Source organism: Prenolepis imparis, unplaced genomic scaffold, assembly GCF_030444845.1.
Source record: "Prenolepis imparis isolate NDT839.2.m4 unplaced genomic scaffold, iyPreImpa1.0 SCAF_7, whole genome shotgun sequence".
NCBI lineage: Eukaryota > Metazoa > Arthropoda > Insecta > Hymenoptera > Formicidae > Prenolepis > Prenolepis imparis.
The window spans coordinates 13,672,236-13,685,492 of NW_028141165.1; the positions used below are offsets into that span (position 1 = coordinate 13,672,236).

Sequence of the window (13,257 nt, forward strand, 5' to 3'; positions counted from 1 at the left end):
ATGTTTCTTTTACCCTCCCTTAAATCAAGCCGCTCTTTTATCTTCAACGTACATATATTCTAAAAATTTTTGATATTAATGAATTCTCTTTAATTATGGATATTCTGTAACAATCTTGCGAACGCTTATGATGTCAAGCACGCATAATAAGCGTCAGAGACACTCTCGGATTATAAATTAGGAAATTCACACGGGGGGGTTGTAGAAAAGAGAAGGACACGTTCGCGGTTACGTGTGAGATAGATAGATGGGGGAGGAGAAAAGGACGAAAAAGACACGATAAATAATTGATCAAACTCCGTCCGACGACGTCGGCGACGGCCCTAATGGAATTAGACGTGCCAGTGCAAATATTATTGCAAGCAACGGACCTGAACAGAGACGCCCAGCTCGCTTCATTGGTCGAAAGCCATGTCATTGTGTTCTGCCTGGACCAATCGTGTAAGATCGGACGGGATGCTGGCTTTCCTCTCTCCGCTCTATCGTCGCATCCAAGGATGCTGAAGCGCGAGAATGAGAAATTGCAAGACGGTTTTGTAAGCGTTTTGCTCTCTCTCTCTCTCTCTCTGCCAACTCGGCTACTTTATATCGATGTTTCGAAAATTAATTAGACTCTAATGACAAATTTATTTTTCATGCTTATTTAAATTTTTTTTTCTAAAAAACAGTTCTTTGCTTTATACAAATTAAAAATTCTAAATTTTAATTTTTTATCGGAGATATATATGCACGAATTTTAAAACTTTTTATCGAGTCTAATTTTTTATCGAAAGCTGGTCAATTTTATATAATTAGTGGGAGTAATTGAAAAGATTAGTTTTCAAATTATATAACACTTACGCGTCTGTTGCAATTCGGGAATTTACGTCTCCCATCTTATCATCTTCAGGAAGTCTATGGATGAAGATTAAAATTCAATCTCTAGCTGTAAAAAACACAACATTGCGTTAAACAAAATCTTCAATTAACGGAGTTAAATATCAATCACTAATACAGAGCATTAAGATTATTACGCTAAGCAAATAACATTCGAACATATAAATCTGTGTCTTGTATCGTAAAGACATATCCGATATACACGTGATGAGTATATGTAACGACAAGAGGACAAAAAGCAACGCAACAGCGTACGTAACAGTGACATTAAACATCGAAACTCGTAAAAATGAGTAAATCGACGTCTGGAGCCGCTGGAAGGATTTCTCTCCTTCAGTTTCGCGAGTTCGTAAATAAAACGTCATGCACCGTGCATGATGGGTCGCTATGTTTAGGCGCGGTTTCTCAGATTTCCAGGATCACCCCCGGGAGAGAAAGTTAGACAGGTCTTCCATTACTGTTATGGTTCTACGATCGCAACGCGATCCTGCTCCGACAATAAGAAAATAAATACTTTTGCTTTTGATTATATAATCAAAATCGAAAAAATTTATTACATATGGAAGATATAAAAAAAAGCGACAGCAACATCGCGTGTTATTCTGATTATACATCTAATTTTATTCTTATTATAGTTAGATTTTAAGAATTGATTATTATTGCAAACTTCCGACTCAAATTTAACTTCCTATTGTTTTATTCCGAAATGCTCTGTATTATTGATCACAATCTTTATACACAAAAAATAATTAATTACCTTTGCATCGTGATTGGAAGAGAAAAGGATGACTTCGATGAGAGAAGAGAATCGCGCCAAAAAGTGCAACAGTCGGGAGAACAAACATCTGTTCTCTGTCCTTTCCTATTGAATTACCACAATCTCTGTCACTCCTTTCGTTTTCTCCGAGAATGATGAATCGCCCATCGTTAGTACCAGTGGAAGTGTGCGCCCTTCCATCTCGTGTGTGCTCCACTTGCATACATATATATTTATATCTGAATATAGGGCCAACTCTCTCTCCTCCTTCTTCCGTGATGGCGCGCTTATTCGTACGCCACGACGGGTTTTATGCCGGCAGTAAACCGTTCCGCGCCGGATTATATGGCACTCTCCTACGATGAACGTGGGTAAATACTGTGCGAGGAACCACCGTGCCGGGGTTCCGGTGCGAATCCCACGTGGATGGAGAAAGGCGTCGCCGCGGATAGAAATAGAAACGCGCGAAAATCCACCGTGAGGGAAGCCGATGGCCGGAGTACTCGCGTCTCGAGTAAACGATCATCGGAAGAGCCTGTACAGAATAAAATAATAATTAGTTTCATTGTCGTTCGAAAAGTTAATAAAGTCATTACAATTTTTTATGTGATAAAACCGAGATAAAATATCTTCAGCCGCTAATATATATATGATTATTTATTCATATTGTTATTCATATATTTATTCTCTACAATTTTTACAATTTATTCTTTACAATCATTAGCCCCACAGACCTATTACTTAGAATATAATTTATACTTATTAGGTTTGTGATGTTATGAATGATTGTAAAGAATAAATTCAGATGACATATCGAAATTCGCAGAGGTTTATCGGACCAAATTCTCGTGTAACAAATTGCTCGTTCCTTTGAGAGATTTGCGGTCAGTTGTACAAAACAATCCAATTTTATAACACACTGTTTAACTTTCCTCGACTAATTGTCTCATTCTCGACGCGTCGACAAGGCGCGTCTTGTTAAACTGACAAATCAGACCGTGCCGATTCTGGTCTCGATAAATCACTGTCGCGATACAAGCAATACTTTTACCAGGGTGTCACACACGACGTTTTTTTTCCCCCGAAACTCGAACAAGTATCCAGCATCGCGACACGAAGACGCGGCGCAACGCGTCGCTGGCAGCTCATTAAGCCGCGTAATGAGGTCGTCCCTACAGTTAATTATTTCGGAGACGGTTTTCGGACGGCTCTCTTCTCTTCGGTTCCTCTTCTCTTTTCTTTGTCGTGGGGACATCATCGTTTTTCGTTCCACCCATCGAGGAACGAGGGCGTAAAACGATTCCACGAACCATTCCGGCCCGATTGACGACACTCTAAATCACCCTCGGGAGGATCATTATTTCGTTCATTTCCGGTTCGAACGGATACATAAAAGCTCGACAACTCTGAATTTCAATCGTGACCAAACTGGAAATTCGCTGAGCACGATGAAAACGTCATCTATAAAACTGCATTCGCGCGTGAATAAAAATCTGAAAGCAAAAACATTACAGCTACATATTAATTTCACACAAGAAAACTTAAAAATTTTACATATAATTTTATACATAATTTCATATAATATTACTGAATCAATTTCAACAAGGAATACAAGTATTCTACAATACATAAATTTACAAGGCAAAAGCGACGCGAATTACCATAATTTTCTTCTTGCCAAATTAAATAACATTTTCTTTCTCAGTTTTCAAAACCGATCGTTTCAATAAGAATATATCAAGTATGCGCGACATCCTGTCGCGGACACGTGCATCTTATTTACGCAGGATTCGAAGCGAGACCGAGTGTCCTGGCGCCTCTCCCAATGATTTACACGTAAGGGGCGGGCGTTATGGGCGCGGAAGGGTGTTGCTAGCAGCAGCAGCATCCGAGGGTGAGATTACAGATGCGGCTCCTCGATGGAAGAACGGCTGCATGGCTGCGCGATGCGACTTCCTTATTATTCCGTGGTCGAATAAATTGCTGTTTGCTTCTTTTGCGGGATGTTTGCTCAGATTAAGACGGATTATATAAATGTGACGATGAAATAAGAAGCTACATCATATGTTCACATGTTCGCCGGTTTACCGCGTTTGACATAGAAGAAAAATATAATAAAATATAGAAGAAAAAAATAACGGAATTGAGAGATAAAAATGGAGCTTGGCAGATGTTACATAAAGTTCATCGAGTAAAATAAACTGTATGTTAAAATTTTTTAAAAACTCTTCAATATTTCAAACACAAAGCTGCAGAATTTGTTAATAAAGCGCATTTGATTTAAAAGCAAATACATAATATATAATAGCAGTATAATATAAAAGTCGAAAGTCAAGTTTAAACACAAAAGTTTAACCAAAAGTTAATATATACATTGCACATGCAGCTGCGAGACTTTGAAAGAGTTAATGTAAACGTGGTTACACTAACGCGAGGAAAGAGAAAACTTTGCCATGCTCCGATTTATCTGCGTAAGAAGGAATAAACACGACATCGCATCGGTAAGAAGACGCTCGGTTCACAGGATATGTCCTTCCTCCCGAGCGCACTTGGACAACGAAGCATTCAACGCGAGATTTCCAACAGTTTACCGAAATGGTAAACCGCGCGCTCCGATAAGAGAATGCTTGCTGTTCCTTTATTTCAACTCGAAACGAATTAAAGTAATTTATCTCGCTCTTTTGTCTCTTTGATCCGCAAAATGTAACGATTGTTATTTCGCTAAATGTTTCAGATTCATTTATCTTTGTTAATTAACAATAGATGTAATCGCTTCTTAATTATAAAGAGAGAGAGAGAGAGAAAGAAAGAGAATCATCTGTCTTTCTCACTCTCTGTTTATTTACAATTCCTATATTGTTGTGATATTACACTTTACAATTATTTTGATACAGAAAGATTACTATACTACATAAAAAAAGAATTTTGCTTACAATGATATATAACAATCATTATGAAATAAATTCTTGTACAGAATTCAAGGATTTTAACTGAACATTGTATCTTTTTCTTTGTCTCTTAATTGCCAACATATTTGTGTAAGTTAATTTCGTTATTTTTATTTTTATGCATTTATCTCCTAAACGTATAATTAAAAAAATCTGTGCACAAACTCGAAAACTATAAATATTTTATGTGTATATACTATAAATATATTATATGTGTTAGTTCTATAGTTTTCCACAACAGAATATTAATTCTTTGAAATACATATTGTACATACTTCTTTAAATGAATAAAATAAAATTGGATGTGATCCAAAGGATTAAACGGATGTTGGATCTTTAATGAGACAATTTTGAAACATCTCAGGTAAGTAAACTATATTCCACACGCTTAGCAATAATAATAACATGTTATATTTACATTATTTTGTCGTAATTATATTATAATTACAATATCTATGCATGTTTACACATATTGTGGTAGAATATGTATAAGCATACATATATATAAGCATTGTAATTATTTTATCACTGTTGGAGGATTACATATAATAAAATTCAAAATTATGGCTCGTAGAAATGAGTCATCAATAAATATACAAAAATTAGTTATGGTTTCACTTCAGTACGATTAAATAATTTAACACTTATTCCAAAAGAAAATTATTACAAAAAATTCTATTCTTTCTTTCTCAATATTATATAAATAATAATCATGGAAGAGCGTGAATTTACCTGCACATATTGTAAACATTTTACCTGTGTCAGTATGTATGAAGGAAGAAACATTGAAAACATTTAAATGGAAGAAATTCACGTATGTCAAGAAAATAATCCTACGAGCCATTTAAATAATATACATATGAAAAATATATTAACCCTTTCGCTATAGCACACTTGAGACTAAAAGTGCTCACTATGTAACAGAAACAGTTACTATTCTATGCTAGTGGTTTATGAAACACTATGCCACTTATGATGCAAAAGGTATTAGCAACACAACACCAATATTTATCTCAATTTAATCAAATTGACGCATCAAATATGTATCAAATACTTTGAAATAATAAATTGTTCTGAAAACTTTTGCTCATGTTAAAGAAAAAAAAACTTGCCATGTTACCATATATTATTGAATCAAACTGTTTCACGATGTTCAGTGTTGCCCAATTTTCAATTGACAGCATATATGCAAAAATAAATGTAATAAATTGGTTATAACGTACGAATGTATATATAAGTTTTTCATAAATGAATTTTTGTTTTTAAAAAAAAGCATATACACATTTATATATATATATAAAAATGTATATTTAAATAAAAAAAAAATATATGCTCATATACATACATACGCCATTCGTAGCGAAAAGGTTAATCGAACAATTTTTTTTTTTTTTTTTTAGAAGAAAGCCTCAAGATAGTCACTGATGTCGCAATGAATACAATTACATTCGGCAGATGATTGATTTTTTGTTATATTTGTATCGAGATTAATTCTATATATGATGTATGCCTCTTTGTTCTTACAATATCTATTTACAAAATAGACTCATTCAACGAATACCAAGCATAATCTGATTAAATTACATTTTTACTTACTCTCATTGGCACATTGTAGAGTGCAATAAATTTGTGCATTTCTATCCAAGAGATTTTCTGTAGCAGGACTAGGCAGATGTATTGTGTAAAATGCGTATCTCTCTGGATATATTTTGAAGGCTCCTGCGGCTCCTGGCTCCTCGCCGACCATGTTGAAATTGTGACGTCAGAGTGTCAGAGGCGGGAAAACGCACGCTAAAAATTCTTAGATGCCATTTCAAAATAAAAAAGATATTTCGATGAAACAGCACTTCAGATGGCTTTAGCACACTCTTAAAATACCTCGAAAATATATTTTTTCCTTTATATATAATCAATCAACAGCTGTACTCATGTCAGCATGACTGTAATATGAAAGTCTGATATCACGATCATTTTACGGTTGTTGATTGACTGTCAAGAAAAAAGAATAGTTTTCGAGATATTTAAAAAATGTGCTAAAGCCCCATCTGAAATAATGTTTCATCGAAATATCTTTTCATTTAAAAATAGCATCTAAGAATTTTCAGTGTGTGCTTTCTCGCCTCGACGTCACAATCAAACATAGCCACGGTGAGGACCCAGGAGCCTTAAAAATGTAGAAAATTAAATTAAACGATGTTGCAGCACCATAAGCGAAAAAACTGAGTTCCTCTAATTTACATATTATACTAGAGAGTGCAAATTCGATATAAAAAAGGCAGGAAGCCACTACGATTAAATTGTTTCATCTTTTACACATCTCAATCGAATTAAGAGAGGTTACACTCTTCCTCATTGATGAATAGCTGAATTATCGCGGTTATAATACAGCTTGTATCTTACATTCAACTTTGATATAAAAATCTATCAAACTATTCGAAGGTTCCACTGGCAAAAGTTCTTCGAACTGTGCGAAACCGAATGCCGCACAGATTCGAAAGATAGGTTAACAGGCAAATATTATGGGAGCCTACTACCTTCTTCTTCCTCTTATGCTCCTCATCGTTTCAAAATGTATCGCATACGATCGTCATGGCTCTCCCATTTCGTGCTCGTTGTGACTTGAAATTTGGATTCCGATTTATTCCATAGCTATGCTCCTCAGTACATATTTCACTGTGTACGCGAATGCCGCAAAGCCGATAATGACAACGAGATTGGCCAATGCGCTGTGCAATGGGCTCTGCTCCCTCTGCAACTGGTCTCGTATCAAGGAAGAAACCTCGGATGCGGTGGATTGATGCCTCGCTTGTTTCTCGAGCTCTTTTCGACGTTCAAGCTCGGTTTTGATCGTCTGTAATATTATAACATGAAATTTCAGATTAGAATATTCTAAATTCAATAATAACATATCGATATAACAATTTACGTGCATGTTTTACAGTGTACAATGGAATACCTCAACAGTTTCCGGAAAGAGCTCGCAGAACATCTTGTCCCTCAAATTGTATTCTAAACTCTGCGCTGCTAGCTGTCTCTTCTCATAATCTGTTGTATTAATGCTACCGAGCGTAGGACTTTTCTCAATCTGCAAATACAATATTATTAAGCATACAAAATCAAGTATCGACAACATTCTAGTTATTTCTAGATACTTAGATATGGATATTTACCATGAAACTAAGCAAGCCTGTAAGGATAGTCGATACACTCCATGCTGGATTCCACGTATCAGGATGGAAATCAGAAATGGATAGACATAATCTTGTGTTGACTTTAAATCGACCATTTGGAGTGGTCATATAAATGCTAGGCGGTTGGAACGGAAACTCTCCTGGAAATATGAGCTTTCCATGATAAAAACCGCCCTCGTATGGAGTCTTTTCTGGTCCTACGACCACGTAGTGCCTAAAACAAATTGTACATTACTCACTCTGTACTCGAAATCAATAAATAGTAAATTCAAATCAGGACATCGAAGCTGAAATACTTGCCATTCTAATATATTCGAAGGCACTGGTTCCGCAAGGACGTAAGGTACTGGATCCTTTTTCAGTCGCAAATAATCCTGTTTCAATCTGGCCGTTGCACTATTGGTTTTCCTATTCATCCTTACCATGCAGCCCAGTGTTATCTCCGAACGGACTCCCAGTTTCTTCCACTCGTCTTATATTGGTCGCCCAGCTTATCGAGAATCTTCACGACTCACACTTAACTCGTCACGCAATATCCGGTGTGTATCTCACAAGCTGACCTCTTCGTCTTCGCTGTCTCAGCGCCGTCGAATCGCGAAATGTTTGCGCATTGCGAATTTCATGTAGAACCAGCCACCAGGACGATGGGATTTGTTCGCGGAGTCGATGTCACCAAGACTCCGAAGTCGCGTGAAAGGTTACGTTGTGCAGGATGACGTGCAACAAGACGACGATGAATCTAAGCACCGTTCTTGAAGCTACTCGGAATGGAAGATGCTGGACGAGGGATGTGTTTCGGGTGGGATCATACGATCATCGGTGGAGGAAATTTGACAGCTGCAAGCTGTCGCGCGACAACGGAAAACATATGACGAAGTTCACCGGAGTGACCGGAGTCGGGAGTCCAATGAATTCGTCCGCTTGCGCGCAGTCTTACCACACTGGCGGGAAAAACTGTAATATTTCGAAATTTAATTTATAATTTAATATAATTTAATTCTTTTTTTAAATAAAAAAACACTGCAATGGATTATCTTTTTGCTTTTTTCCGAGAAAAAGAAAAATTGTCAAATACAGAAAGAGTACAGTAGAGATATTTTTAGATCAATGAGCCTTCAAATACTGATATTTATGCGAGTACATCTCTCGGAATTGCCTATAACAAAATTTCTATAATTAGAAATAATAAATATAATTCATCTTTCTTCGCATATGTCAAACAATAAAAATTAACAATTCCGTTCATGTTAATAAATGTACTGCAGCTATTATATGAAAAAATTTCTCGAAAGAGGCTCTTGGCAATCAATACATATATATATATATATATATATATATATATATATATATATATATATATATAGAACTTTTCATTTATTTTTAAGTAAAAGATTTTCTGATTCTGGATATTTTCTCAAGTTTTTATTCGTACATTATTGTGTAAAAAGACTTACCAATTGTTAACTATTTCAAACTTTTAAGCAAAGATTACTTTTTAAAATTAAATATCTTGATAAAGTGAACAAATATAAAATATTAAAGAATTCGATTACATATTTTGGACAAAATAAATGCAGTCGAATTAGATTATCAAGATATATTAAATATAGTTCCAGGAGTTTCAGAAATTTTCAGCGATTGCTTTTCATTGAAAGTTGTGCGGATGCATTGATTTGTTCAATATTTTGTTGATCACAATTGCTAATAACAATTATGATTAAATATAAATGTTACAAATACGATTTTTTAAATTGAGATACGTTTCCTCGTTAATATCATTATTCTTTCACATTCAAAAACTATCTTGTTTAATATTTGCATATGTACAACTTAAAAATTGTATGTCAACAAATATTATAAACGTCCAAGTAGTTAAACATTTGCGTGATCAATTAGTTTTCTATACAAACATACATATGTTTGTTATAGGTAACTGTTAAACATTTTGTAATTTTTAGCACTGTTTAAATATTGGTATAAAAATTGTTGTGCACCTGATAACGGCAACTGATTATGTCCACACTTGAGTAACAATACAAATACTAGTTTGTAATCTTTTAGGAAAGGACAAAATGGAATGAGAATTGGCATCTGGCAAAATGTGGAAAATTCAACTCATTCATTTCAGTTCTCTGGCTTCTTCCTTTTCCAATTCAGTTTTTTTATTTTCTACAACATTCGATATCAAATCATAATTTACAAAGATAAATTTAATAATGGTGTACTATATTAGTCTGTATATATAGTTTGTGTTTGTCCTATATTATAATTACAATAGAGTAATACCTCAACAGTTTCCGGAAAGAGCAACATTTTGTCCTTGAGATTTATATTCTAAACTCTGCATAACTAGCTCTCTCTTATCATGTTCTGTTATTAATAATAACTATTATTATAATAATAATAATAGCCTTCTCAAGTCTCTTCAATCTGTAAATGCAAAATTACGAAATCTATTTGATATATCTTTTAACACTATATCTTTTAAATATCTCTATATAAAAAAGAAATTTATACCATAAAAATAAGCAGGCTCATAAGGATAGTAGATACACTCCACACTGAATTTTATCTTCCAGAATGATGATCAGAAAAGCACAGTCTTTTATTAACATTAAATCAGCCATTTGGTGTTAACATATAAATGCTAGGTGGAAACTCATCTGGAAATATGATTTTTCCATGATAATATCCCCCTTTGTACAGAATGTTTTTTGGTCCCATAATCACATAGTGCCTGAAACTAATAGAATTTATATTAAACTACTTGTATGTGCAAAATATCATATGCTTGCTTAAATAAAATATCTCTTACCATTCTAATAGATTGATAAGCACTGGTTCCGCAAGAACATATGGTATTGGATCCACCTGGAGATGCACATAATCATGTTTCAACCAGGCTATCGCAATGTTGCCTTTTTTATTCATCCTGTATAGTGTATAGTACACAGCCTAATATTCCAGATACCTCAAAATACCTCCACAATACCCAGTTTCTTACACTCGTGCGAGATGAACCGGTGAATATCGAAGAGTGATATTGTTATGTCGTTCCGCATCTTGACGGAACGTGATCGCCAATGAGACTACATTTGACAGCAGCTGTTACGCGGGAAGGTAAAGAGGATTACTCTCGACGAAGTCTGTCCAGTTGATCCAACTCATGTCCAATTACTGCCTAATGCTCCGACCATCTGTTGATGCTAATTGCCAATTCGGACGCTCTTACGTAACGCCGTACTGTGAATGGAGCTTAAGATCCGTGACAGTCTCCGCCTCTCACCGTCGTCTTTGGGGGAGTGAAATCACGACAAGTCCTCTGCGCGATTGTTGACATTTTTGTTTCAAATGTCAATGTAAGTCCAATGGTTGTCTCCTGTTGCGGATAATTTTATTACTTCGTGGTCAGATCGTCGATTGGTAGCTGCTACTGTATTCGTGTCAGGTACTATGAGTTCCTCGATATCCATGAGTAATGCTGTACCACCGGCTACTGCCACTGGGATGGAGACGGTGGTTGCAGTTGCATTGGGTGCCTTAGCTGCAGTCTTTCTCGGTGCACTCCTGGTACTGTTGGTTATCTGTCGCAGGCAGCGTTGCTATTATGTGAGTTTGATAACCGAATCGAGAATATCAAACTGTCCTAAGAAGGAATGCGATAATTTTACTCATTTCCAGAATCAAAAGGATTCCGCAGAGCTAAGTTCCGATCTGCTCGAAGGAGAGAACATCACTGGTCTAGGATTGGATGTATGGGAGAGCGAAGAATGGTTGGCAGGTGCTGAAAGGTACAAATATAAATTATTAACAGTGAAGGCATTGAGCTGTAATATAATGCAATCAATAGAGATAACATTATATTCGCATTAGCTTATTTTTATTCAAATTTGCATTAACTTTCTGATATCTTGATAAACTCAAGCTATAAAACTTATCAAAATAGATTGTTTGCATTTTTTATTTTCTTACCATGTTGATTAATTTAGTGAAAATTTAAATAATTGTGACACTTTAACACACAGTTCATTAAAAAGATAATATTTTTGCGCTCTAGATGGGTAGACGATGCTACTGGTTTGGCTCCACCTTGCATAGCAGTGCTTCGATCTTGCCATGCTCTTGCAGCCAGTCTCACCACTATTGCTGGAACTGTCAACAGTAACACTGTTCCATTGGAAATAGTAGATGTATGTATACTCATTGTATGTTTTCTTTTTCTGTGTTGTTCCTACCTAAATTATTGCATTTTATTCTTGCTCAGGTTGCCCGACGTATACCGCCTCGCGTAGACGATGTTGTCCGCAGTTTGTATCCACCATTGGATGCCAGGCTGCTAGAGGCCAGAGTGGCAGCTCTGGTATTGGCTGTGACTCACTTAGCGCTAGTAACCAAGCACGGCGTGCCAAAGAGTCAAGCCAGGAAATTGGCATTTATTGATCAAGCCTTGAATGATATGGACACGCATCTGTTGGTCTTGAGAAATGCAGCGTTAGCTCAGGAAGTTGCCTGCTCCATCCCAGCCTCTACACCAGTTTGAACATACACCTCTTTCACTGTAAAATCGAATCTCTTTTCACGCAGTATTTGTAATCTCAAAACTCAAAAGTTTATATTTACTGATGTAAATTCATCAGTACTTTATTTTGAAAGTATCACATAAAGAATATATTTTTTAATGTCGTTTAAAACGCGATTCATAAGAATCGATATTTTGCAATACACAGAAATATATGTGGAAACGATGTCTTCCATATTTATATTATTCTATAGTTATATTATTATAGTTAATTATATACGTATATAGATAAAAATGTATTTTAGGACTATATAATCAATCGTACCTGCGTATGTTTGTACACATATTCTATTTTATATTCTTTAAGAGAATCAAATTATTTTATAGACTGATAAGAATTTTTAATAAAGAATTTATCTCATAAAAGAGAAATTGTTGATTTTTTCGTTTCTTTTCTTATATCGTGGCTCAAGATAAAAAAAATTATTTTATTATCATTAATCAATCATCAGTAATTTATTTAGATTCAATTTGCAATATACACGGAGATTTTCGAGATTTTCTAGATTTCTACTGTGTCGCGATAATGCACCACAACCTGTTTGTGGGTTGTCAAATGGAGCATCCACAATTTCGGCTTAATACTTTAATAAATTAACTAAGTAATCTGACCGATCGTCACTGACATACTAGCATATACTCAGTGATGATTAGTATGTTACGATTTTCTGCAAAAAAATTTCTATAAATGGAGGCATAGTGCATTGGAAAAAGAGATAAATACAGTAAATCGTGCAATTTTCTATTATTTGCCCCGATTCACCAACTCCTTTTGCCTCTTTTGGTTATCTGACAGGACTTTGTCTTTGAGGTGTTCTTTGTAATCCAAAATGTTGCCACTCCATTTTGTAACCGCGCCATTTTCACACACCCAGATTTCTTCAGCAACCTACACAACGTAAAAAT

The 13,257-nt window shown here is 35.3% G+C and overlaps 3 protein-coding genes across 6 annotated transcripts in view; 1 reads left to right on the top strand and 2 right to left on the bottom strand.

Annotated features, from left to right (window-relative positions):
- Positions 1-5,919: 5,919 nt before the first annotated feature.
- LOC145938397 (ubiquitin-conjugating enzyme E2 J2) lies at positions 5,920-8,713 on the bottom strand. Its single transcript, XM_083041972.1, has 4 exons — positions 8,073-8,713; positions 7,752-7,986; positions 7,538-7,666; positions 5,920-7,432 (listed from the first exon to the last, which is right to left on the bottom strand). The coding sequence occupies exons 1-4, from the start codon at positions 8,195-8,197 to the stop codon at positions 7,220-7,222; spliced, it is 702 nt and encodes a 233-aa protein (XP_082898098.1). The 5' UTR covers positions 8,198-8,713; the 3' UTR covers positions 5,920-7,219.
- Positions 8,714-10,058: 1,345 nt separating this feature from the next.
- The window catches only part of LOC145938394 (ATP-binding cassette sub-family F member 2), a 45,543-nt gene continuing 42,344 nt past the window's right edge, over positions 10,059-13,257 (bottom strand). For 3 of the 4 annotated variants that reach the window (XM_083041962.1, XM_083041964.1, XM_083041960.1), the window contains 4 exons: positions 12,008-13,240; positions 10,588-11,924; positions 10,290-10,515; positions 10,059-10,202 (listed from right to left, as the gene is read on the bottom strand). In XM_083041962.1, coding sequence (XP_082898088.1) covers positions 13,097-13,240 — 144 coding nt within the window. In that variant the 3' untranslated portion in view covers positions 10,059-10,202; positions 10,290-10,515; positions 10,588-11,924; positions 12,008-13,096. The remainder of the gene's footprint in view (positions 10,203-10,289; positions 10,516-10,587; positions 11,925-12,007; positions 13,241-13,257) is intronic. The other variant, XM_083041961.1, reaches the window with a different exon arrangement.
- Tmem98 (transmembrane protein 98) lies at positions 11,226-12,312 on the top strand. Its single transcript, XM_083041977.1, has 4 exons — positions 11,226-11,381; positions 11,454-11,563; positions 11,830-11,962; positions 12,037-12,312. Exons 1-4 carry the CDS (start codon positions 11,226-11,228, stop codon positions 12,310-12,312), a joined length of 675 nt encoding a protein of 224 aa, XP_082898103.1.